General features: G+C 48.9%; 1 protein-coding gene across 15 annotated transcripts in view; it reads left to right on the top strand.

The window, feature by feature from the left end:
• The window catches only part of ZNF618 (zinc finger protein 618), a 150693-nt gene that overhangs the window by 103426 nt on the left and 20199 nt on the right, over positions 1–27068 (top strand). For 4 of the 15 annotated variants that reach the window (XM_077188958.1, XM_077188954.1, XM_077188960.1 and 1 more), the window contains 8 exons: positions 2711–2794; positions 7803–7892; positions 9241–9276; positions 10034–10111; positions 11086–11175; positions 17048–17236; positions 19902–19985; positions 21092–21148. In XM_077188958.1, the coding sequence (XP_077045073.1) occupies positions 2711–2794; positions 7803–7892; positions 9241–9276; positions 10034–10111; positions 11086–11175; positions 17048–17236; positions 19902–19985; positions 21092–21148 (708 nt within the window). The remainder of the gene's footprint in view (positions 1–2710; positions 2795–7802; positions 7893–9240; positions 9277–10033; positions 10112–11085; positions 11176–17047; positions 17237–19901; positions 19986–21091; positions 21149–27068) is intronic. The other 11 variants (XM_077188959.1, XM_077188963.1, XM_077188962.1 and 8 more) reach the window with 9 other exon arrangements.

Below are 27068 nucleotides of genomic sequence, written 5' to 3'. Positions count from 1 at the left end.
AGAGATTTTAGAAGAGGAGGCTTTCATGTTGTCTGAAATTCTGTGATATTCAGATGATCTTATGTAGAAAATTGCCAATATTTCTTTCTCAATTCTTTCTTGGATGCTGCCCAAATAGACCATCTTTACAGAAATCTGGATGTTAATATTTGGAAACAAATCTCTTACAGAGTTCCCAGGCAGGAAAATTATAGAGAAATATATTTATTTCAATAAAAAGAGGATAAGAATTTTAGTAATCCCAGACTGTTCTGGTCATCCCTCAGTTTGTCCTCAAGATGCCAGGAAGGTTTTAGTGAAGAAAGAAATACATGCCTGGTATATCCAGTGAGTGATGCACTTTGCATCTTTGCAATGTGGGTTGGAATTTAGCAATAGGTGTACAACAGCCATACCAGGGATTATTCCAAATTCTTCTTTCAGCCTGACCTTTTTCTGTTCAGCTGCTTGTTGGCATCTCAGCAATGTTGAACCTGAGTAGCAAACAAACCCATACACCTTCAGCATCTTAAGTATTTTAATTCTCAGTAGCTTCCCTCCTAAGGATCTTCCTAACCAGAAAGGCAGAGGAATACAGGGATCACCTTCCTGACACCTTCTCCTTTCAGCCTAAGCAGGGCTGGTTTTCTTGACTGCCTCAGGTGATTGTGGGGAGCAGGGTCCTGCATCCCCCTGGCTTAATTTAATTTCATTTTGTTCATTAAGAGGTTTTATGGAGTCAAGATCTCTTCTTTAATGCTGCTCAGTCATTTAAGTAGCTCTTCTTCTTTTCACTTTGGAAACCAGGCAGTGATAATCCATCTGAATTCCCATCTGGAAATCACAGTAAGAACAGAATTTCTAGTCCTGGACAAATGAGTAGGAAAAAGTCAGGAGAGGTTTACTTTTCTTTTATGAAACTCTCAGTGCTACATCATTTAATCCAAGCAGTTGTGAGACAGATGAATGGTGTGTTCCCAGCCAAACCATTTTTACTCCAGAAGGGGCTTTAAAATAAAATTGTCTTTATTGTGTGTTATGCAGAACTCCACAGTGTGGGCTGAATGGACTTTTTCACTTGAGATGGAACTTCAGATCCTTATTGATAGAAAGAAAAATCTTTCCTCGTTTACAGGTTATGTAGGTTCAAGTATACCTATTTTTTTAATTGTGCAAATTGAGGTAGTTCATTGCCAGATTGCTGGGAGTAACACCTTTAGACACTGATTAGACCATTCTTTATCTTAGCCTTATTTACACTTTGAATTTACAAAAAAAGAACCCTGCCCTGCCCTGAAGTGACACTAGGATGAGACAGGATCTGCTCATGTTGTTACATTGTCTCGTGTCTGAATTCTACCATGGAGCCTCAATATCCTACTCCATAATGCTGATTTGGGGGATAATTGTAAAATATTAATATTTTTTCTTTAAATGGCTGGTATTTGCTGTCTGTTTGGATTCAACCTGAGCATACTTTTAACTGAGGGAGAAAGAAATTCTTTGATATGTAACATCCTGAGAATGTCTCTCAGCATCCAGTGAGTAGTGTCCAAAACACCTTTTCCCCAAAACATTAAAAAAAGAAAAAATAGAGTTTGTGACCATCAGACTATTCTGAACAAGGGTTCATTCTCTCAGAAATTAAACCAGGATATTCCCCTCTGCAGGGAAATTCCTGGTAGTCTGGCATCAAGTTGCCAAACCTGGTAGGATTACATCCAGGCCTGGATAGTGTGCATTGAAATCTCCATTGTGATACATTCAGCTGACACATGGTTTCAATAAAGTATCACAGAATTTATAGATTCCTCTGGCCAGCTACTTAAAAGCTTAAAAATTGCTGTGGGTAATTCATCCCTGTAGCTGGTGACTGCACCTGTAGCAGCTTTTCTCAGGGGCTGGAGTGGCCCTGGAATCCCTCATGGAGAAGGCAAGCACGAGCCTGTGGCTCCATGCCCTCTCACCTCTCATTGGGCCCCTTGCCAGCTGGAAGGTGAGCCAGCACCTTGCACCAATTTTTGGGTCATTTCAGGGGATTTGACCCCTCCCTGTGAGGGTTTGGGATTATTCCTGGCTTGGCAGCTTGCATCCCAAGGATGCCCTTGTGTGAAGCATGAGAAGCACAGTGTTAATCCAGTGTGTTCCTCGATGTCTCCTGTGTTCCTGACAGAGGCCAAATGTTTGTGGGAAGGAAGTAAATTATTGTGAACTGAGTGATCTTGGAGTAGTTTGCCCACAGGGAGATTTTTTTTCTTACCCCCATTTAGGATCTGGCTTGTGCCTTTGTGTGAGAGGGTTTCTGTCCTTTCCAGAATTCTGGATTTTATTATTATTTAATCCTTACTAATGTAACTCTGGGTACTTTAATCCTCTTAAGGGTTTGCTGCTGACTTTGGGCTCAGTCCTGCTCCCTTTTCAAGGAATTTTGCCATTAGACACCTTTAAGTAGAGTTCTGATGTAAATTGAAGCTGATTTTACTGGCAGCTCTGTCCCTGGCTGTAAAATGCCTCTGTAAAGCTGTAACCTGTGTGCCAGGCACAGTTCCAGTGGGGAGGAGAGGGGGGTCTGTGCTCCTGCCTGCAGCCCTGACTCTGCCTCTCCTCACTGCCAGTCTGGAAGGAATCCTCCAAAGATGCCAAAGGCTCAGGTCAGAGGAATTGTCTGTGAGCCTGCGCGGGGAATGTTCTGCCAGCTTAGGAAGCCATAAATGTGTTCCTTTCCATCTAGGTGCCCCTCTGGCTGCGGAAAGGGAGAAGAAGCCTCTCTCCAGAGCTGTCTTTGTGCTGCCCTGGGTGGAATCCACAGAAACAAGTGAGGGTCCCAGATGTTTTGTTTTTTCCCTGATGTGTTGTAAGGAAGCATTAGCTGCACTCTGGGTCTTCCAGGGAGGCTGCTCAGGTAGAGTGTGCCCTGGACACAGCTTGGAGAGGTGTTTCCCAGTGGGAAGCATGCAGCATGGTCCTCAGAAAATGCCATCCTTTCCTGTTTCTTTGCATCAGGTGGATTAGTCATGGGGACTGGCTCTTCCTGAAGAGTGCTGGTGTTGCTCATGGTTCCTTCCAGTGAGGCAGATATCCCAGGAAAGGTGATGTTTTCTCCAGGTACTGCCACAGAGCCATTCCCCAGCTCCAGCCCTCTGGGTTTGTCATCAGCAGAACTTGAGCATCTGCCAGCAGATTTTCAGGAAACAAGGAATGTGAAACCAAGGATCAGAGCAAGTCATCGACTGTCCTGTGATCCACTGGCCAAAGCTGGAGGGATGATGCTGATCCTTTGTGGTCACTCAAACCCCACTCAGAAAGCCTTTTTGGGGCCAGAAACATCACAGCCTCAAATAGAGAGGTGACATAAATGTAATGCAGCTGTAAGAAATCCAGCCCCTCCCCTTTAAGTGCTGCTCTTGGACTTTATGTTTGGGAAACCTTGTTTGTCAAGGTGAATGAGTTATGTGAAATTGTCATAGAATGTAGGATTTAGAATAGAATTCCTTATGTTGGGTGCTTCCTTTGCCATTCCCAAACCTGCTGGTGCAAAGGAGCCACCCTGCTCATGGAGCAGGACAAGCAGTGCTGTCCAGACTGCCCTCTTCTAATCTTCCTGAGTTTATCCTGACTGGGACCTGCAGCATTTCTGGATGTTAGGAAGAATTCATCAGGCTGTTGTGATCTGTTTGCATCCAGCAGTTTTGCCCTTCCACATGTGGAGACTGTCCCTGCTAGACTGCAGTCCCTGTAGTGCTCTGCCAGAGGAGGATCAATGGGATTCCAGGGTGTGTGCAGGGTGCCAGCTGCTGAGAGCTCCTCTATCAAGTACCTTTTGTGGCTTCTGCCATTTGAAAGCTCAGTGTGAACTCTGGGCCCAGTGGAAATTGTTCTTCACCTTGGACAGGTCCTTGAGGAGCTCCTGCAGCTGCTGTGGGGAGAGCCCATCGTTTGGGACCCTTCATGGGCTGTGCTGGCAGCACTGCAGGGATGCCAGCTGGATGGATGTTTCCAGTCTGGGTTTCTGGGATGCTGTGCAGAGCTCTTGGAGCCCAGTGGGCTCAGTGTGTACCCAGCTTTTGTGGTATTCCTGCACTTAGAGGGTGGCTTAGGTGATCTGTGTTTCTAGCTGTGTTTTTAGTGATACAGGGCTCCTGACCTTTCAACACATTTCTGATTGCTCTTATTCCCTTCCTGAATTTCTAAAGCAAAATCCACTGAGGCCAAGTGTCCTAAGGAAAGAAGTGTCTTGTTTTGGCTGCCACTGCTGGGCATGTGTTCTCTGCCTTCTCTTTCCTGCCAAAATGAAATATGTGCTTCCTTCTCTGGGGAATATGTGAATCAAACCAACAAAAATTCTTCAGATTTTGAATACAGGATCTGCTGGGAAGAGAGCTGAGCTCAGCCCTGGGGCAGGGAGTTCAGCCAGTCCCAGTGAGTGCTGGACACACCACCAGAGCCAGCTGGCAGCAGCTCCTGGAGATGGGAGAGAGGAGCAGCTCATTCTCTCTTTTATTGGGATCCACTTGCAAGCAGAGTGGTCAAAACTTCTTTCAGTCCCCATGGAGTTATTTCCTGGGGTACTTGAAAAACCTGCTCATTTGCCATCTGAGTGTGCCAGTCCTTCATAGCTGAGGACCTGCCTTGTAATGAGGCTGTGCCTTGCCTTTTCTACTGCTAGCAAGATAAGGTGCTCTGTTTTGGCTGTGTATTAAAGATGAACTGTGAGCTGACTAAATAAGTACAGCTGGTACTCACTAGACCTCTCTCTGGAATCCCTGCTGCTGTTGGAAAGGCTCCTGAGCATGAAGGAGAGTGATACTTGAGTCTGGGGTTTGAGCAGATGTCTTTGGAGCTTTTGAAGGTCTGTGTTTGCAGCAGGGTCATTGCTCAGCTGGCAGCAAGGATTTGAATACCAGGAAGGGCCAGCATGTGCTGGGGGCTGAGGAGTGTCCTTCCCTGCCCTAATAGCACCTGCTGGTGTCGTTGTGTTTTGGGTGGAGCCTTAAGGTGCAGCCCCTGATGACAGCAGAGACTTTGAATCTGAGCAAACTTGCCTAGGTAGCATGAGCTGTCTGGATCCACCTGTGCAGAGGTTTAGGGATGGTTTCAGTGTGGGTTTGCAGTCACACCTGAGCACCTGGAGTCCCTTGCAGCTCTTCCCATGGCAAGCTGTGTTACAGGTGCTGGATATTGTGCCCCAGCTGGATACCTTGGGGTTGGAGTTATAACCCACAGCAGGAAAACTGCCCTGGAACAGCTTCCCTGTGAGCACAGCCTGACAGAACTCAAGAAGCATTTGGACAATGCTCTGAGATTGTTGGGGTGTCTGATCCTTGTGGGTCCCTTCCAGCCCAGGGGATTCTGTGATTCTAAGTGGTACTGCAGGGAGGTGGTTCTGCCCAGGGAGGTTCTGGCTAAGCAAGCAGTGTCTGCTGGGTCAGTGCTGGGTGTGTTGGAAGGCTGTCAGCAGAGAAGGCTGTACTGGGTGAGGAGGAGGGGGCCTGGCTCTTGGGAGCAGCCTCAGCAGGGACTGCTGTTCAGAGAGGTAAAGCTGGGCTGCACATGGGCAGCTCTTTGTGAATTCTCTGTAAGGCTCCTGTCTCTGGGCACTGCTTGCTGGGTGTTCTCTCCTGCAGAGCCCAGGAGATCAGTGCCAAGCTGGACCAGCTGGAACAAATTCTTACTTCTCTGTAATCCCTGCCTGTGGGGACAGTCCCCTAACAACACCAGCAAACCCCTCTTCTCTGGGCTGTGCTGTTGGCACTTGTTACATGTTCCATGTTCCCTGCACTGCCAAGGGGAGAAGTGCCCACAGCCAGCATGGGCTCTGCTGGGGACAGTAAGATCCCTGTGTGTGACAGGGACCACAGGTAGCCATGCCTGGCCCTGTGAAATGTTAGTTTAGTTTTCTTCTAACAAGCCTTACTATTTACTGAGCTCTTTTCTTCCAAACTAAGGCCATAATAGTTTTTGTTCTCTGAACATGAAAGTGCCTGCTCTTTGGGACTGCTTTGGAGAGTTAATCTTCTGTTGGTCCTGTAGAGCTCATTGCACTTCAAAAAGGAGGTTGGTTCCTTGGTTTGGGGACACCCATCGAGGTGGGACTGATGCCAAGTTAGGAGTTTCTCTGCTAATTGACTGTGCTAATTGTCTGGGGGGTTTTTGCAACAGCTGCACAGATAGCAGCAATCATTGATCCTCTTCATTGTGGGACAGGGCCCAGGGAAGAGGGAGGCCCTCAGCACTGTTTTGTGACCACACAAGGAGCCTGCACAAGATCACATAATGGAACAAACACAGTTAAATGTGCCTTGCCAGTGCTTTTGCCACTGGAATGTTCTTACAGGTGTGTTCTGCTGCTCCTCCTCCTCTCCCTCAAGCCATGCTGTTTGTGCAGAGTCCCTTTCTCCTTGCTTGTCCAGCCTAGACTTCTAAAAACCCCTTAACTCTAGTTTAGCCCTGCAGTGCTCTGATTAAGATACAAATATTTTTTAGTCACAGAGGTAAAGTTCCGGTGCCCAGGTGTTTAACACCGTTTAGATTTGGCAATTTTCTCTGCTAGATCATCACAGCTTCTCCAGTCACTCTGAATAAAGGGTGACAGTGATCCTTTATTTAGTGCTGAACCCCATGTGCTCTGGACTGAGCAGTGAACCCAAGTGAGTGATTACACTGTACCAATATATCATAGCTTAAAATAGGGAGTGATTCTAAAAGTAAAGTGATGGAGAAATAAAATGAGAGCTTACTTAATGTGCACAGTCTGGTGTGTTGGAACACAGGATGGAAGAGGTAAAAACAAGGCTTTAACTCTGCTGATAGTGGGAATACATGGATACAACTGCACTGCTGCAGGGGAGCTCCCTGACTGGCAGGTCCTCTGTGGAGCCCTGGGAGCTGCTGCCTGCACTCCTTGCTCCTGCTGGGAAGGAAACACACAGGTTTCAGGATCCTTTGTGGCTGTACAAATGATGTGTTTCACTGTGTTTGCCATGGACTTTATGATGTTTGCCACTTTGCTGTGGGCTCATAGCACCAAGCCATTGTCCTGGGGTTGTCTGACAGGTGGGGTGACTGCTCAGGAAAGGCACCCCAGAGTGTGTCAGGCAGCAGAGAGGGGAAACACTCCACCAGGCTGGCCAGGAAATCCTCCTCATGCACTGATGTGATAGCTGAGCTAAAGACACCGATCCCCATTCAGAACAAACCAGATCCATAAACATTTGGAGCTGTTTTACATCTGTCTGCCCCACACAGCTGTGGTGAAGGGTTGGTTGATGCTGGGATGAAGTGATGGGGTGTAGGGAACAAATGGATATGAAGCCAAGCTTCACCAGCCCTCCCTTCACTGAGCACCTTACTGTCCTGCCTGCCTTGGGTTGTTGGGTCTCCTGGGTTCCTTGGTTCTGACAGATCCTGGGTGCAGTTGGGAGTCAGTAAACAGCAGCAGTGGGAAGCAGGTGTGTGCTCATACATTGGTTCTGTGCTTAGTTCTGCCCCTTTGTCCCAGTCCTGACCTACAGCTGCTTCTCCCTGAACTTCCAAAGGAGATGCCAGCAGGGCCTGCTGCCCTGCAGCCTCATTGCTGTGAGGTCTGTGGGGTCTGCCCTGGAGAGCAGAGCTGTCTGAAGAGGAAATAAATCAGAATATGCCCCAAGCCATATCGTGTGGGGCAGGGGGAACAGTGTGAGGCAGTGGTTGTCTGTGTGCCTTAGAGACCTGACAGAGCACGTGGGATGTGTCAGTGCATGGGGGTGTCTGATTGACCAGTGTGGTTGCAGTGCTTGCCTTTCACCTCAGAGTTTCTAAACTGGTCTGTTTTCTTCTTCCTACAGACAATTTTAGGTACACGTGTGACATTTGTGGGAAAAAATATAAATACTATAGCTGCTTCCAAGAGCACAGAGACCTACATGCCGTGGATGGTGAGTAATGTTTTGACACTCAGACACCTGAACTAGGCTGAGAAGTCTTTGGGGAAGCAAAATGTGGCTCTGCAGGAGCATGTGGCCTGTGCTGTGCTGTGCAGGACGTGGCACTGCACGGGTCACCTGTCTTTGCCATGGAGGCACAGTCTACAGGCACTGCAGGGAGGAGTTTGCTGTGCCTGATTCTCTCTGTGTGCATAAAAACAACATCTGTGCTGGGACCAGGGACCTTGCAGTGGGTCTGCAGTGAGGGTCATGGTTAGGATGGAGAGCCTGGGACTGAGTACCTCAAGGTAAATGGTCAGCCTGATTATTTTCTGGGAAGAAGTTGGTTGCTTTTTGGTTTCTGAATTTACAGGTTTGTTCCCAGCATACTTCTCTGTGAATTATTTCAGATTTCAGAGTTGGGAACTTTCATTTTTGTTAATGACTGTGGTAGTGAGCTGCTGAAGTAGTCAGTGGCCCTTAAAGGGTGACTGTAGATGTGGCCTAGGCTGGTGACACCTGGACAGAAGCAGACACCCACTGCCAGAAGCAGTGTTTCTTTATTCTGCATTGGGGTAAATGAAGTATCAACATGCTGGCTTGCCCCCTGCTTACTGAGTATCTAAAGCTCCTCACCTGGGAGCCCACAGATATTCCAGACCTTCCCTGTGTGTGCTGCAAGCCTGGCAGTACTGCTCCTCACTTGGCTAAGGAGAGTTCTAGAAAGAGGCAGCTGCACAGGAGCAGGTTTTGAATGGCTGGGCTGTCTCAGAAAAGCAAGTGCTTTTCACAATACATGGTTGTCCAAAAAAATGGTTGTGTTTAGCTGGGAAGTGTGGACATCTGAACAAGCTCTGAGGACAGCCAGTGTTCTCCTGCAGGGCACCACTGCCAGCTCCCTTCCTCCTGTGGGAGCCAGAAGAAAATTAGTGGCACTGACAGTCAGTGTGAGGGGAATGTGGCTGCCTCAGTCAGAAATGTCTCAGGGAACTTTGCCAGGGGCCACAAGAGAGCTTGGAAAGGGTTCCATGAGTGTGCAAGGACTGTCCCAGCTCCTCCCTGGGGCTGCTGTTTCAGCACATGCAGGGGTGAGGCAGCTGTGCACCTGAACTCCACCTGGGGCCGTGTCAGGGTCAGAACAAAGGCCTTGAGCATCTGTGTGAATTAGGGCTGGGCATGCTCAACCAGGTCTTGTGAGGATGCTGCTGGGAAGAGGAGGGACTGGGGCACAAAGCCTGGTTTGTTCAGTGGGGCTGAAATGTGCTGCAGCAGTGTGTGAAATGCAGGAGGAAAACAAGACCATTTAAGAGGATTTAATTTCTGTTTTGTTTCTTCCCCTCCTTCTTCTATTCTGTGTTAGTTTTTAGTGTGGAAGGGGCCCCAGAAAACCGGGCAGGTAAGCTGAGCTCCTTTGTGTGCTTTATTTCACAAACCTTTTCAAGCATTCAGTAGTTCAGACACAGCAGGTCGATTCTGAACTGGTAAGAGTCAAAGGAGTCTTGTCAGGGATTGCAGTGGGACAGGAGCATCCTCTCTCCCTCCCCAGTGTCTACAGCCAGTAGGTTGATGCCCAGCCCTAGCAGATACCAGGCTTTTGTTGTACATTCACTTGGTCAGGCTTCAGACAACAAAGAAGCAGGTGTTTCATGTCTGTGGTGATCTTGTAAATTGTTCAAGGCATACACCAAATTCTTCTCTAAAGTGGGTTGGGTTGTGATTGTGATTTGTTGCTAGCTGTGCTGTTAGCTGGTAGAAGTCCCAGGCTGGTATTTGGTAGGTGATGTGCCTGCAGACTGCATTGCTGTGCCCACTGTCAGCCAGTTCAGCAGCATTAGAGGGGAGATTCCCTGGAATAAAATCAGGAAATATGGATCAGGCTTTGCAATGTGTTCATTCAGTTTTTCTCTGCATTTTTTAAGCATTAATTCCTACAAGGCCTGTTAGTGGGCTGGGAGCAGGAGTAATCCTGGGGCACCTGAGGAAGAGGAGGAGAGACAAGTCAGACAGAGGGGTCACTGGTTTATCATTCCTGTTTTCCAATCCTGTTACAGATGGAAATGTGATTACAGGTGCAGGAGCATTCAGTGCCCATGCAGCTGTAGAAGGCAAAGCTGAGGTGTTGTCAGCTGTCCTCTGGTTCTGTTCTCTTGCAGACCCCTACGACCAGGCCGTCATTGCTGCCGACGAGGTGAAGGAGGAGGAGCCCGAACCCTTCCAGAAGATTGGGCCAAGTAAGAGTCACTACTGTGTCAAATAAAAAGGAAAGCTCAGGAGTTCACTGCCCTTGGCTGCAGTACCTCTAGAGAAAGCAGGAAGCACTGTTACATAGCAGGCTTGGGGTTTGGATGCTCACAGGTATGTTCAGGCTCAAAGGAGCATCAAACACCAACAGCCCTGGCCCGAAGAACTGCAGCCTTGTGATGTGTTCTGCTCAAGAGCTCTGCAAAGAGAAGGGGAGGGGAGTTCAGGGAAAAGCAATCTGGCAGGGATGAGAGAGGGCTTGAAGGTGCACTGAGAGCTGGCAGGTCCTCAAACAGAGCAGAGAGAAACAGAGAGAACACCAGGTTTTGCCAAAGCATTTCCCTGAATTTTCCATTTTGGAAATATTTGATTATCCATGGATTTTCCTTCATCTTGCAGCTTGCTGCCAGTTCTGTACTCCCAGCACTGGCAAGAGGAGGAGGTATCAGTGTGTGGTTACACTCCATTATTTCCAGTATCCCCAAAGAAGGAATGAGCACATTACTCCAGTAGAGCCCCTTCTCCTGCAAGAGAACTCCACAATCCCAAATAAAAGTTCTCTAATACTTGAACCTGTTTGTTTCCTGGTTTGACTGTTCCTGTTGTCCACACGTCCCAGACCTTCTGTAACCAGAGGACAGAACTGTGTCACCTGTAATACAGACTTTAGAACTGGATTCTCTCCCTTGTTTTGCACACTTACTTGTTGTAATTTTGGGGTAATCTTCTGAAGCTTGTTCAGTTCTACTGAACTTTTTATGCATGGTCCATCCCTCTGTTTTGAATTGTTTCCTTTCTTGGGAAAAGGATGTGTGGATTACAAGGCAGGCAAGTTCCACATGCAGGAGTTTGCATGTTTGTGTGAATGTTTGTGTGACCTGACCAGTTTCTCTGTAAAAAGAAACTGGGAGTTGTGTAAGAGGCCTGGCCTCCTTCCTGACCTTTGTCCTTGTTCATTTCACAGAAACTGGCAACTACACCTGTGAGTTCTGTGGCAAGCAGTACAAGTACTACACTCCCTACCAAGAGCACGTGGCTCTGCACGCCCCCATCAGTGAGTATTGCTGCAGGGCTGGCCCTCTGCAGGCTGGCACCTCCGGGGCTCTGGGGAGCTTCACTCCTGGGGATCCTTCCCCTGGAGCTGTGGGGTTGCAGTGGGCAGGACACAGATCATGTGCTGAGCACTGTAAAGCTGAGCTGGGATCTCCTCTCACAGGGACACTGGAGAGTTAGATCTGGAATGTCTCTGGGCTCCTACCCCAGCCCATGGAATTCTACACATGTTCCTTGTGGGGTTGATGGTTTAGGCTCTTTTTTAACTGAAGAGATGCACAACATTTTTATACTCCCCTAAATAATAACTGAACATAGATGTTAGAGAAGAAGCATCTTTCTATGAGCTTCTGGGGAATTATTTCAAGCAGTGAGATAAAACTGGTTTCAAAATCACTTAAATGACCTCAGCAGCTTGCTACTGAATCACACTCAATAAATGATTTATTTCAGGGAGCTCAGGACAAGGCAGTTGTCAACAAACTGCACAGCACTGTGGTCTGCACTCCCCACACAGAGGGGAGGAGGCTTTAACAAGCAGTTCAGTGTAATTCAGTGCAAAATTTGACTAGACATGTTGAGAGAAATTTTTGCTACCTGCTGGATTTGAACACTTTCAAAGTCTGCAGAGAAGTTCTTTACAGCTGAACTTCCTTCTCCCTTCCCAGCACTCCCCTGAGCTTTGCTGGGTGCCCGGGGTGTGCTGCTCCAGGGCTTGGGATGATGGAGAGGAGGATGAGGGATGGGATGAGGGACGAGCCGAGCTCAGCAGCTGCAGCCGGCAGGGGGCGCGTCCACCCCAAAATCCCCGGGAATCGGGTTTTTAAGGGATTCTAGTGAGGCACCCTTGGGTTTATGGGAATATGCTCCACCAGACTGTTGCTTTTAAGGTTTGGTGGCTCTTGACAGGTGCCAAGCAGGTTCTCTTGGATATGGACCATGGTAGAAGGTGCAGGGCATAAAATACGTGTCCAGCATCAGCATCACGAAGCTAATCTTGTTATCTGCCACCTGCTGAAGGACCTGCCCCAGTGCTTCTGATTGCACTCAGTGCAGTTATTCCTGTGGTTGCCTGCCCATGGAAGCTCCACCTCTTCACTGAGGTATTCTCAGCCTTCAGGCTGAAAACACTGGTGACCAGCAGTGGGTCCATCTCCTGCCACAGAGGAGCCCTTGGACAGCAGGGCTCTGGGGTCTCTGCTGCCCCTACAGAGAGCTCAGGAGCAGTGTGCAGTGAGCACTGGGCTTTGCTCAGCTCTAGCTAATCCTTACCTTCCCAGTGCTTCCCATTTCAAGGTCATTTATTGCCACTGATGTCTCCCACCTTCCCAACCAGCCATTGTAATAGCTGAGCTGCTGGTTCCAGTCCAGGCTCTCCAGCAGAAAAGAAACCCCAGCTGTGTTTCTCTGGGGGCCCTACAGTTCCAGTGGCCCCCCCAGGCCCTGCCCTAGTTCTGGAGGAGGAGGCATGTTCTGAGTGCTGGGCTTGAGGCCATTCTTGCACCATCATTTCTGCAGCAAAAGAAAAGAAGCTGCCCCTGCTGCAGGCTAGATCAGCAGGCCCTGAGCTGTGCAGGTGGGTTTCCAGTCCTTTCAAGTATCTTTAGCTATGAGGACACTCAGGATCAGTATTTTCATAAGGTTTAACCCCCTCCCCATAAACTTTTCTTTTTCCTTTTTTTTTTTTTTAAGTCTGTTTTCCTCTCCTAGTTCCCATGACCAGTAAGATTTATGATTTACAATGACAAGCTACTAACCCTGATGAGGATATAGGAGAGGGCATGGTGAGCCTGGCCAGTACATCTCACAGCTTTCTGCTGCTCAGACTGTTTCTCCCAAAATCCAAGGTCTGTGAGGAAGCTGTTAGCACCTGACTTTTGAAAAGCACAGCTGGCTTTTCTTGGGTCCTTGCAGTCAGATTAAGTAAAGCTGAAACTGTGTCTTTACCCTGGTCTCATTCTTCTGGTATAAGGCAAATGCTGAAAATTCAGTCATAGTGGGAATGGATGAGGAAAGCCCTTCAGCATCACCAGTTCAGCTGTCTGGGTCTCTGCTGGAGTGCAAGCTTCCCTTCCAGAGCCTGTGTTTCTGGTTTTCTGTCATAATGAATGAAAAGTCATTGAAAATGGGTAAAACAAGAATTATATCCTGCAGCTTCAATAGCATCTTGCAGGATAATTTCTGGTCAGAGCTGCTGGATAGCTGCTGTCTGGAAAAGAGCTCTGCTGTGAGCTTCCCTGGAATTGTTAATGCCAAATGTCTCCTTCCAAGGTTCCTTTTTCTGAGTGAGGAGTAGGGGCTTTTTCTCTCAGGGTCTGTGGGATGGGCCTTTCCATGCCTGGGATCATTCTTGGCTCTCCAGGGGACAGACGGACCTACACCCACCCTGACACCTGAGATGCTCAAGGCAGTTCATCAAGGCTTGCTGCTCAGTTCCTTTCTGTATTGGATGCACACTGGATACAATTTATTCCTCCAAAGTGCTTAAATGCAGTGTTTCAGTGAGGCAGCTGCCATTTTGGTAGCACAGCTGGTTTCCACACAGACCCTGTGTAGCCAGGAAAAAAACAGCTCCAGATTCCAGTTGGATGGTGTTTCTTTGCTTCCACCAGTTCAGTGAGGGAAATCTGTGAGTTCAGGTGCTTTTCCCAGTTTGATCCCACAGTGTTTTAGCAACAGGCTCCACCTGTTCATGTGTATAAAGACACACATTAAAAATTTGATAGGTTTGAGCAGAGGGGTTTTCCTGTGGAAAGACCTGTTTGCCATAGCCAAGGTGTTTGCTCAGAGTATGGAATTTCAGGCCATTGTTATGGAAACATTTTCCAACACGTTCAGTGAAGTCAGTTTTTTTCTCCATAGGTGATGATATAATTCCATCTGAACTTTCAAAATGGTTCCCTGACTAGATCTTTCTAAACAAATACCATACACAAATTATTAACCAGAATTTTTACCTGGAAAAAGGAAAAGGAATGTTGCTGACACAATCTGGTCCCTACTGTGGTGGTGCATCGTGGTAGTGTGTGGATTTGTGGGCCAGATTTTCTCCTTGCTGCCACAGCTTGTCAATCACAGAACTTTAAGGTCTCCCCAAAAGCAGGAAAGCCAGGAGGGACCACTGTGATCTCTGGACTGCCTGGAGAAACACATTCTGTAGGAGTGCCATGATTGAATTGCACACAGATATGCTTTAGAGAGACATCTAATCTTGCTTTTGAGTGACAGAAAATGCAGCAATCACATAAGGTAATTATTTTGATGAATTATTGCCTCCACTAAATTAAGACTAAAATTAGCCAGCTGTAGCTTTGAGCACTGGGTCCTATTTATAACCTTGTGTGCTCAGTGAAGGAGGAGGACTAAGTTACTGAGTTTCTGTCCTTTATAGAGCTGGCCTAGCCTGCTCTCCAGGCCCTGCTTAAATCACAGGAGTGACTTGTGTTTCCATTGTAAGCTCTGCTGTTCTTGGCCCTTGGTCATCCTCTTGTCTCCTCCTCTGAGTGTTCTCCAGTCTGTTCTCCACCCTTGGGCAGGGCAGGCACCAGCCCTGGGTCAGGAAGGATCTGAGAGCTGGCACTGCCTTCCTGATCCCCTTGGAAATTCCTGATTGCTCCCCAAGGAGCACCTCAGCCTCTTCAGCATCCCCCTGGGATCTCCTCTGCAGCTGAGCACAGCGGTGACCAAGCTTTTCCTGCTGCCAGGCTGGAGCCCCCAGTGTTCTCAGCATCTCCTGCCTCAGGTGTGTCCTTCAGCCCAGCCTGGGCCATGCTGCAGGGCTGCAGCACAAAGCCCTGAGCTGACTGACTGTGAGAATCACCCTCCACATCACTGCAGCTTCCACTGGGGTTGGTCTCTGCTGCCTTCTGAGAGGGTTTGAAAAGCTCCACAGCAGCAGTTATCAGCTGCCCATGGTGCTGTCTCCAGTCTTGCTGCAGATTTTGAGGCAGGAGGTTTTTTGTGGCCATTCAGCCACTCAGGATTTTCATTTTTAGAAACATCTTGGCCTTTTCATCAGCCTGAGGCCTTGAGTTCCACAGTGAAGGTGACTTTTCCAGAGCAGAGCAGAGGAGCCATGTGATGCTCTCTACCTGTGTTGCTCAGCCTTCAAAAGGAATTTGGCATCTGATGAACTACAGACTGAACATTTTATTCCCAATGAACTGTTAGCTTCCTCCAGACTGCTAGAACTGAAGTTCCTTTGTATGTCTTGCATTGCTGCTCAAAACTCTCTCTGCCTAGTGTCAGCTGGAGCAGCCTTCTCTGTGGGGTCTCAGTTTGAAGACATACTGTTCGCTTCATTTGGGAGGAAGAAGAAGACATTTTGGAGATCATCATAGCATTGAGACTTTTATTGTCACATCTCAGAGCAGTATCTGGTCTGCAGAGGATGTGCAGTGATGCTCTCTGTGTCTGGCACTGAAGAGTAGCTGATGGCTGTTTCTCATGGCATTGATGGGGAATAAAGCAGACATTGGTGGCAATGATCCTCATTGGAAGCAGACGATCCACAAGCTGGAAATTTTCATATCTGACTACATTTTTGCTGGCAGTTTGGCAGCAGCTGGAGGAGGATTATCCATGGAGATTGAAAGGAAGCATAGAGAGCAAAACAAGCCTTCTGCCTATTTATCTGGCTGGAGACCAAGCAGAGAAGTATCCTGACTAAACTGTGAGAAAACCAGTGCATAATTTCCTGCAGAACTACACTGACATGTGAGGAAATGTCAGCTTAGGGCTGTATGTCAGAGCAAGTGAATCAAAACCCCTGGAATTGCAATGTCCTGTGAATGTACACACTCCCAGTCCCCAGTGCTGCTGCTGAAGGTGAGAGCCAGTCACAGCCAAGGTCTGTGAAGTCTCCTGGGATTTTGGAAAAGAGTGTCCCATCCCAGCCTAGGGGATTTCTCCCCTGTTTCAGAGTTAGGCTGTGGTGCTGCCATGGCATTCCCCTGAGAGCTGCTCAGTGTGGATGAGTATTTCTCACTCACACTGTGTAGGATGTGCAGGTGCTGCTGTTGTCCCTCCACCTTAAGGCATCCCACAGTATCACTGTAGAAATCACTGGTAGGGAGCTGGGACTGTGGGTTGGTTGAACCTTCTTTGTTAGTGATTTTTCATGACAGGTGGTTGGAGTGGGGCTGGTGCTTCAGGACCCATATCCAAATTCCCATAGAAGAGGCCCCTTACGAGTGAAGGGGGTTCTTAGACAGTTTCTCCATTTTTGCAATGGTTTATTTAATCCCTGTGGCCCAGATGAAGGGCTGTCCTCCTGAAGGTGTTTTAGATGACTTTTGGCATTGACAATTCCTGGTGATCCTCACTGTGTGCTGCAGAGACCAAAATATCAATGCATTCAAAGAGCATATCCCAGTAATAATCAGAATTTCTCCACATGTCATCAGTCTGGAGATGGGACCAAAAGCCTTTATTCACTCTGCCTCCTAATTCCATTCCATTCCCAACAGTGCCCTTTCCTTTGTATTTGGTCAAAGAGACAAGGAATGTAGCTGGAGATCACTAGGATTTATTCAAGGCTCAAGAAACAAAGCTTGTCCCTACTCAGAGATCTGAGTAGTTTAGAAACCTGTTCCCAAAATTCAGTCCATAGACGTGGAGGCCAGAGCTGCAGGTGCCCCCAGCCAGGCCATGGCAATCACACAGTGCTCCTGGATGGATGGGGTGATTCCTGCAGGAGCAGGAATGGGTCGGTCCTGTGGCAGTTAGAGGAGCCCACTGCAGGGGAACTAAGGAGCTTCCCCAGGGGGGAGCCCAGCTCTGTCGCAGGGGCTCGGTGGATCAGCAGCTGCAGCAGGCCCCGCTCTGGGAGCTCCCTGGCTGTGCAGGCACTAGTTCTGAGTGTTCATATCCAGAGTTCTCTCGATCTCCACTCTTCGTGGCAGTGAAGACACAGACGAGCCAGTCCAGCAAAAAGTCCCCGGCGTCCATCAACCGCTGCTCCAGCCTCCTGCACCGCGCGCCCTCCGGCGTCCCGCCCGCCTCCCAGGCCCAGATGTTCCGCGCTCCCAATTCCTCATCCCCAGGAAGCAAGGCCATCACAGGTACCAAGTGCCCTTCAGCCTGCTGAGCTGCTCAGTGTCAGTCCTGCCCTGTTCACCCGTCCTGGCCTCCGTCTGCTCCATCCATGACTGTCCCAGAGAAGCTGCTCCCAGCAGCAGTTGAGGGGATTCGATCCTTTCTAATCCCTTCCCAGTGACAAGTTGTTTTTGTTAAACATCGTGGTAACCACAAGGTGCAAAAGACCCTGTTTCAAATCCTGGTGTCACAAACTGAGAAGTGCTTCCTGACAAGGATTGGTGTAATGGCTTGTCAGGAATGGGGATTTTTTGCTTGGTTTTCAGCACTGTTTGGCATTTAGTGTTTGTTTCCCTCAAGGTGATGTTCTCAGGGCTTGGTCTGTGCCTTTGGAAGTGCAGTGGAGTCCAGGTGTTTTCACAGTGCTCTATTCCCCACAGGAACCTCCGAGAGATAAACAGAAAAATCAGTATTACAGAACCATTACTGAAGAGTTAGAAAATGCAAGTTAGGATTGATCCTCCCATTGTCTCAGTTTCCTCCTTCTGAACAAGATCAAGCCTAAAAAAAAATTTGAAGAAAGAAAGCAAAGACTACTGAAAAATAACAGTTAATAAATAGGGTGTGAAACATAGTGTGCCATGTGCAGTCCACTGGGAAGCACCTCTTAAGTTTGTGGGATTGATGGATAGAGATCCCATCTGGGTGCAGAAGAAGGGCTGGTCAATCAGTTGGTGTTTAAACACCCCCAGAATGTCTAGCATGAACTGATGCTGAGTATGAGAGGTGGCTGTGGTGTGAGAGGCCATGGATGATGAACGAGGGTGGGTTTTGTTGGATAACACATACCCACAGCTGCCAAGGACTTGGTCCATACAGAGAATTTTACTTCACTTTCAAAAGGTTCCAATACAAGGAGAGATAACAGAGTGAGCTGCCCTCTCAGTGTGGGAAGGGCACAGTAAGACCAAGCAGGTGCATTAAACCAGATTTTTCTTACTGCCAGACCTGGGGGAGGTTTTGGGGGGGAAGCTAAGGGATGAAGGCAAAACCATCATGCAAATTCTTTACAAAGGTTTTTGGAGACCTCCATCTCACTTCCACTTGTGACATAAGCCAGGACTTGAACCTGGGTCTCTTGGGAGGGGTGGGTTGACCCAAACCATTTTGTCACTGTCTGATTTTCCTGTTATTTAAGGCCTTTTGTTTCTACTATTTATCTCTCAAGTGGCCTAGGTAGATAATGTTTACAGCTCCTTTTCAGCCCTGTTTGATGTGTTTCTGTTTCAGTTGATTTGGTTCCCAAGTTTGCTTGTTCTCTTGAATTTTAAGAGTCAGGAGTGTAGTTGATTGAGAGTTTGAGAAGCCTGCTTAGGACTTGGAAGGGTCCACTGAGGACTGGCTGGGCCAAAATCCACAGGCTGGGCTCTTCCTTCAGTTCAGGTCTCTGGTAGCCCCAAAGCCCACGTGTGTGAGCCACGCTGCAGCCCTGGGAGCTGCAGGAACCCGGGGCCTCTGACAAGTCCTGACAGTAGTTGTGACCCCTCCAGTGGTCTGCAGGAATAAAATCATGGTCTGGCAGCACTTTTCAGGAGTCCCCATCACTCCTGAATGGAAGACTTGTGTCCCCAGCCCTGCCCAGTCTGCAGGCTGTGCCCAGCAGAGCCAGGCCAGGCCGTGTCCCTGTGAAGCTCTCGGGTGACAGTGTGCTCCAGAATGAGAGTGCAGGGCAAGGGCCTGTCCAGCACAGGACACACACATTGCTTTGGCCAGTTCATTTCTGTTTAATCTCTAGTTTATCCTTTGAGCCACCACAGTAAATCCATTTGCCTGGATATTGCAGACCCTGTGAAGTGAGACAGGACCTCCTTGTACTGTTGAGCTGGTGCTGAGCTTGAGCAGGGCAGGAACCCCAGGCTGTGCTGTGCAGGGATGCTTCAGGGATGCTTCAGGGATGCCTCAGGGCTTGTGGCCACTGCCAGGGGCAGGAAGTGCCTGGGTGCTCTGGAGGAGCCTTCCAGTGCAGTCACTGGGAACTGCCCTGTGCTGTGGCTGGAGAGGGCAGAGAGGGCCCTGACAGGAGCTCGGGGGGGGGCTCAGGGAACAAGGGCACTGTTGGGAAGTGTTGGGAAGCACAGAGCCAGAGGACCTTCCAGAGCTTTTCCAGACATGGTGGGCAGGCCCTGAGACAATCCTTCAGGCCTCTGCATCAACATTTCCAGGAGGGTGCTTAGGAAGGGAGTGCAGGTGGCTGGGAGCACAGGGAAAGCTGGCACAATGCTTCTGTAGGTGACACTTTGGTGTGGTCCTGAGGCCCTGAGCCCAGTCTCAGACTGGTCACCTGTGCTCACAGGAGTTAAGGGCTGCTTGTTGCCTTAAGGAAGAGTAAGATAAGGGTTGGGTTTTTTTGCAGGGGAGGAAGACATGACCTTTCTGGTTCAGTCAGGACTGGTGTTCATGGGCTCCCTAAGAGCCAATCCAGGCCACCTCAGCCAGAAGGCATTCAAGAAAAATACCCACCTGTTATCCCTTCACTGAATCTGGCCCATTTGCCTCCAAAATGAGGTATTTGACCTTTCTGCTGTACTCAGGGTCTGTGATTATGTGGCACAGGAGCATGTCTTGCCTCCTGTCTGCCTGGTTCTGCATCAGTGTTGACCAGTCACCATTCCTGCTCTGTTCTCCACCCAGCAGAAAGTGCTTTCAGCAGAAGAGTGGAAGGCAAAGTGCAAAACAACTTTGAAGAAACAAACAGCAATTCCCAGAACTCCAGTGGTAAGTGTGGTCACCCTTTCCTGCTGCTTCCATGTTCCTCTCCAAGCAGGACCCAGCTGTGCTCAGTGAATGTTGATGTATTATGGGGCACCTTGTTTAAGCTCACAGGCAGCCAGCCCTCCTGGGGTAGTGCCTTATTCTCCCTCCTCCCCAGGCTCCTGGCACCCCAGCCCTGTCAAACAGGCCATGTGGGATTCCTGCTGCCAAGGACCAGGTACTTGAACATAGATTTTCAAAGGGGAGCCAAGATGTGGAGAAAGGATGGATGGAGATCAAGCAGCACTTGTGCTGTGTCTGTGTATCAGTACAGTCCTGGTGAAACAAAGGCATTTGCAAGCAGCAGAAGTTTGGGGTCTGTGGATAGAAGAGCAGTTTGCAGGTTACAGTGATGCTGAGCATGACAGTTTATTTAAATGTCACTGTAACCAAAGTCCAGCTGTTTCTGCAGTCACTCTGTGGAGCTCACAGTGAATCAGATGTGTGTATATGAGACCAAAATATGTGTGCTAGAAGGAATGAAATTCCCCTGCACTTGTGCAGTTTCCTTGCAGTGTAAAGTCCATGTGGTAGTAACTGAACATAACCAGTGGCCTAGACAATTATGTTCAGATCCACCACCCACAGAGTTTTCTGTGCAAGGTTTTTATCCTGCCTGTGTATTGCCCAGCCTTCCAGTGGGCCACTACCATTCTCCATGCTTCCTAACTGGAGCAGAAGTGACAGACCAGATGAAACATAAATTTAGCATCTTGCTGCAGAGATAAATAACATGCCAGCAGAAAAGCCTGGCCTCCCTCCATTCCCCATCCAAGAGAAGCAGAATAGCTGGGGCTGGCAATGCCTCTGGCTGCAATGGGCAGGTGAGGAGTGGGATATCTCCCTGGAGCAGGTTACACAGTGTCTGTTGGGGGTTAGACCTGCCTCAGAAGCAAGTAAGGGGCTTTCTGGAGCCATGTTGATAAGCAGGGATGTGGTGTTAGAAAACCCATGTGTGGTAGCAGAGTGGGTGATGGGAAATGGGGCAAAAGGTTGTTTGTTGCTGAAATACTGTGTGTTGTGTTTTGGGGAAAAATCCTGTACTAATCCATCATTCACCACAATTGCAGCTGGTCATTCGGGGACAGAAAAACCTAAAGAAAAGAGGTGTAAGCAGAACCCATCAGGTGAGCTTGTCTCTGTTTCAGGCCCTTAGTCCTGTTCCTGCTGGACACTCAGGAGTCCTTGGGGCTGCCCAGGCCCTGGTCAGTGGGCCCAGCCTGGCTGTCAGACATGACTCAAGGCAGTTTAGTCACTGAGTTCCAGAGTTCCCAGCCTGGCTGCAGCTCTGGACATGGCCCTGGCCTCTCAGCAGCTCGTTGTCTTGTCTTCTGGGGGTGCTGTCAGTGTTTGAAGGGTTTCAAAGCCTTTAAGTGCACATCTCTAAATGCCAATACACCACTTGGGGCTGACTCCTCTGGAGCCATTGGAAAGTAGCAGCCTGAGATTGTACCTATTTTATTTCTGTCAAACCTTGTGCAACCAACAAAGGAAGGGCAGAAATATCTTCCTTCCTATCAGACAGCTCATTCCTGAAGCCAAGAAAGCTGCATTGGAAACCTGCTGGCTGCTCTTGTCAAGTTTTGCAGGAGGGGAGATGAACCTGTCCAGGAGGCACTGACAAGAAACACAAACAGTGGCTGTGCTGAACAGTCCAAGCCTTCAGTTCTTTCTGAACTATTAAATACTGACCCACTGTTGCTGTGACACATCTCCCAAACTCTCCCTGCCATCTCCTTGTACCAGCTCACATCACACTCATCCTCCTCAATCTGTTTCTTTCTGGACTGCAACATTTAAAGCACATGAGTGAAAGTTCACAGCAAAAACTAAAACAAAACCAGGAATTCTTACAAGTTGAGTAGCAAGTTTCATGTGATTTGCTCATCTTGTTTCTCTGTAAGGAGTGTTTCTGTCTGCACCACGTGTAGTGTCAGTTTATTTTAGTGGCTCAGTTGAGGGCCTGGCAGGCTGCAGAGGAGTTGCAAGGCACTCACCTAGACCTTTGAATGAGCAGGAAACCTGAGGAACTCTAGTGAGCTGCCCAGGACTGGTCTGAGGGCAGTTGGGCTCTGGTGGAAGTAGTTGCTTTCTGCAGTAAGGAGTTGACATGTTCCTGAAAGCCAGGCTGGTGAATGGGGATGTATAAACTTTTCCCTTTTTCCTTCCTTTATCTGTCCTGCATCCTCTTTTCTTCCCTAGCCATGTTTTCCCCCTTTGGCTCCGTTTTTGTGCTGCTTGCCATTCAGTGCTCTCATTTCCAGCCCTTGCACCAAGCCATTTTCCTCTTATTCCTTCCAGTTCTCAGGAGTCCCATTGGCCTCACTGACAGCAGCCTGGGTGAGCATCACCAGTCACTGTGCTTGTCACTGCTGGTCAGAGAGGCCTGGAGAGCTCTGTGGGCTCAGCTGTCCAGGCAGAGCTCTCTGCAGCTGCCTTTTGGAAGAGCTGATATGTCCTTGCCTCCTCCTTTTCCTTCTTTCCATGGCTGTGTCTCAGTGGGTGTGACAAACCCCATGTGGCTCAGTGTCACATGTGGGATGGGAACTCTGGGGTGATTCTGGCACCATTGGCTTGTCCTCTCTTGTGCTCCAGCCAGCAGATTCCTCCCAGGCAGGGAAGCAGGTGGTGGTAATGTGGTGGGCAATGACAGAAGGATGGACACTTCTGTCCTCCCACTCCCATCTGCTGTTTGCTTGTCACCAAACAGCTGCTGTAAGGAACAGTCACCAGGTTGGGGAGGTAAATTTAGGTCCCAGCTGAGCAGCCAAGAGCTGTGTGGCTTGGCCTTGTTAAATGCCTGATGGCTCTTGCTCTCTGTGGGTGTGAGCTTTGTGTCACAGGCTTGGATACAGAGATACCAGAGAGCAGCAGGAGAATTTTAGGCCACCCATCTGGGGACATTCTGCTTTTTCCCTGTGTTACCATCCTGACTGCAGTGGCACAGATCCCTTGGTGTCTGGAGTGAGGGGCAGGACAAGCAAAATGGGGAGATCAGTAACTAAAATCACCTAAAATACCCAGGGGCACAATGCTGTAGGGAGTCCTGAGTGGGAATAGGAATGGAACTAGAATGGAAAATGTTGGATTTCAGATGTCTCTTCCCTATGCACACAACCCCAGTCCTTGTCACAGTGAGTGAAGGTACCTGGCACCCTTACCTGTGTGACCTGGCCTCTGGCTGCCCATAAACCAGAGCTCTGAGCTGTGTGCCAAACTCTGCTTTGGGCCTGAGGTGAGTCCCAGCTCTGTCTCCCAGCAGGGTGGGCTGGAGGCAGGGACTGGGTGAGGGTCTCAAGCTGTCCTCCACATTATGATTGGAGAGTGCTCTTTGTACTCATGGAAAAGGGCCTCCACAGCCTCTTGAACTTGCTTTGTGATGAAACCTGAAAGATCCACAGTGCTTCAAAACTAGCATCCTGCTAAAGTGTTCCAATTGCTCCCTTCTGCTGCCTGGGGAGCACAGGCAGCAGAGGCCCCAAGTCACACAGAGCTTCTGTTAATCCACTGCTGAGCTGAGGGAGGGCCAGAAAGCAGTGCCATGACCTGATCCTGAAGCATGGAATTGGCTCACTGGGATGAGCAGCAGAAGCTGTTATTCCTTAGGGTGCCATAAAGCTGCTTTCAAGGGAACCCTCCCTGGTGGGGGCCATTCTGCCAACTCTTGACACATGCTGGGGTTTTAAATTCTCAAGACACCAAACAATATTTCAAGGCCAGCTTGTGCAATGTAAAAGGCAGTGATGATCAGCCTGGGCATGGGTAGGGAAAGCCCCAGAAAGGGGCTGAGCTGAGTGTTGTGTCCACAGTGATATCACTGCCTTCCTTTTCATCCATGTGTGCTTGAGAGGAGCCTTGGCTGGGGCTGGGCCCTGCTCTGGTGCCCTCTGTCACCACAGGGCTCCCAGGCTCTGGGGTCTCCCTGGGGTCTCCCTTCCTCTGCCTCCAGGCAGGGACAGTGACCTTCCTCAGGGACAAGAACCATCTCTAACTCAAGTGTTCACAGCCTAATGCAACTTGAGCCCTTGTTTTGGGCACTGGGGATGACTCCTTTGTGAAATGAAGGCCGAGAGGGATTAAGGGAATTGTAAGAATCCAAGAAGTAAAAGAAAAGCAAAAAAGGAGAAAAAAAACCTCTTTAGTTTCAACACCTTCAAATACAGCTATCAAAGGGGAAATCTAATTGAAATTGTCAGTGTTTGTTGAAGTCTGAATTTGCTCAATGTTGCGGGTGTGAAAGAGAACAGTTAAAATTATGTAGGGAATTGGGAAATATTTTGAACTTTCAAGGTTGATTTAAGCTGTATAAATATGTCTCAATTTCATCTGCTGCTTTAGGGAACTACTACGGTAAGAACTTCCAGAGCAACAAATTTTAGCATTTAGAGTTTTTAAAATGTCAACATTTTTCATTCCTATTTACACAGGGAAGCTTTGCTTTCCAGCACTGTTTATTCCAGACTGGGGAGAGGGTCAATGGAAATGTCTTCTTTTTTCAAAGCAGTTTGTGCCAAGCTCAGATGAGATTGAGACCAAAAAGATTTGATTTTCTACATTTGATATAGAGTAAAAATTCTTGGAAAAGCCTGAGAATCTCCTGTTGTCAGGATTTAAAGGACATAGGACTAGATTTTAAAGATGGATTTTCAGAAACCACTTTCTTCCCTGGTGTGGCCATACATCCCCTTCTACTCATTCTACTCACCCCCTGTAGTCCAGCCATTGCACAGCCCATCTGTGGGGGGGTTCTGCTGCAAAGACAGCACTTCTAGGATAGCATTTTTGGTGGGTGAGTGTAGCTTTAGTGTTTGGGGCATAATAATTCTTGATTACTGATTGCAGTGTGACATTAGCACAGCCAGCCCCCGTGCCTCTGCCTCCTGAGGTGCACCCAGCTGCCTCTCAGGCTCTGTCAGCACAAATACAACTTCCATTAACATTCATCTGGCAATTCTCTTTGCCATCTGTGGTTGGTTTGTGACTGCTGCGTGTCTCCATGGAGCTGGGAGAGCCAATGGCCAAATCTGAGGAGTGAGGAAAAGGAGAAGGGGGAGTTGTTCTGTGAGCTTCACTCTGTGCACAGCACAGGGAGTGCTGGTGATGGGGTGACACAGTTGCACAAATAGCCAGAGCTGCATTTTCAAAGCAGCCTGAGGTGCTGTGCCCAGAAGGAGTCAGCAGCTGAGTGCAGTTCCCACCAGGAGCATGAGAGTCACACAGGGAGAGCTGAGTTGAGAAAGTGTTGCTTTGCTTGGTTGCATGAATAAGTCACTGTGTCCAGTGAGCATTTGTGTGGAATTGAGGTTTCTAGGAATGAACTGTTTATTTCTGGTGCCACATTCATTTAAGCTGTTCCAGACTTCTCATGTTCAACAGGCAGCTTGCAGACAGGAAGAAATATATCTGGGTTAAACTAACCACTCAGCAGCCAGTCTCTGTGGGTGATATCCTGCCAACTGCTCCAGAGCCTTGGGACACTGGGGAGCAACTGAGGCAATGCATGTGAAAGCATTGAGGCAAGGAGCACTCAGCAGAACTGGGACACACAGCCAGGGCCAGGGCTGAGGATTGCAGTCTGCAAGAACAGATACTGGGCTGGGGCTGGGAAGGGCATGGCCAGGACAGTCCCTGGGAGAGCAAAGTGTGGACAGAAAAATCTGAACTCTCATTTTGCCTGCAGAATCTGTGGAGGGAAAGATTACAAGGCCCTAGTGCAGGTGATTTATCATTAATCAGTCACACTCTGTCATTTCTGTGACTGTTACCTGGATAAGTAGCTTTAGTGGAAGTGATTGTGCTGTAACAGGGACCTGGCAATGCACGGATAAAAATAATTGTCCAATTATAAATATGAAGACCAGAAAAACCCTAAGAGTCTTCCTTCACATAAACCAGTGTTGTATTGAGTACCTGAAGTGCTGTTTCATTCTGACAGTGCTTTCCATGTGAGTGGGAAGCCAAGCAGAACAAGGACACTGTGTCAGCACTTCTGGCTGGAGAGCAGCCAGAGGTGGTGCTGAGAATTCCTTGGGCTGCTTTAAGTGCTCTGTGCCACTGCTGGGCTCTGTGCCTGCTCCAGGTCAGATTCTCCTCTGGGAGACAGTGAAGTTGGGGTTTGTCCCTCAAAAGCTGAGGTGCTGCTGCAGGTGCCCTGTAATGCCTGGAGCCCCAGGCAGTGCCATGGGCATACGTGTGTTCCCTGAGGGAGCAGGGCACCTCCAGGGCAGGGAGCCAGCACACAGAGGGGAGGGTGCCTGGGGGAGCCTGCCCTGCTCAGCTGCTCAGCAGGGCCTGGTTAGGGACGTGTTTCAGTGAAGATCTTGCCCCAGGTCCCAAGCTCAGCAGCTGCAGGAGCAGCTGGAGCCCTGCTGGCTGATCACAGTGTGTGCAGGGATCAGCAGCATTCCCTGTGAGCTGGTGTTTCCCATGCATGCCCTTTCCACAGCACTGTCCAGTCATGTGCCCAGCATCATCCATGCCTTCATCTCCATTCCTTAGGGGCTGGCCCTGGCACCTGGAGCCCTTTCCAGCAGCTCAGGTCCTCAGCACAGGGGTGTTTAGCTCACTGTGCTTGACCCATGCAGTTCCTGAGGGTGGTGTTCCTTCCAAGGAAACCAGGCCAGGTCTGTCAGAGAGCCCTGAGAGCTTCAGTCAGGGATGTGCCAGCTCACAGCCTTGGACTGGGACCCTTCTAGAAATGCTCTGGGTCTGTGACTAAATATTTAACATTAATCATTAATGATTTCTGCCCTTCTGCAGGGGTCTGACCCTAAAGGACCTCACCTGGGGACTGTAGGAAACCACACATGGTCTGAGGTGCTGGGATCACTGCTTCTGCTCCAGGGCACTGGGGCTGGATGCAGACAAATCCTGGCTGCTCAAGGGGCAGCCAGCACCCAGTTTTCAGTCACACTTTACAGAAAGACAACCTGCAAGGTGTGCTGCATAGGAAATGTGCATTCTCAGACTGAGGTAACTGCACTGCTTAGGAACTCTCTCCTTTAGCATCCAGGGAGAGTGAAACATCCTGGTTTTCCCTCCCAGCTT

This window comes from Agelaius phoeniceus, chromosome 21 (assembly GCF_051311805.1).
Source record: "Agelaius phoeniceus isolate bAgePho1 chromosome 21, bAgePho1.hap1, whole genome shotgun sequence".
Classification (NCBI taxonomy): domain Eukaryota; kingdom Metazoa; phylum Chordata; class Aves; order Passeriformes; family Icteridae; genus Agelaius; species Agelaius phoeniceus.
Note: the sequence above shows the minus strand (reverse complement) of the source record. Positions and strands in the feature narration are given on the sequence as shown.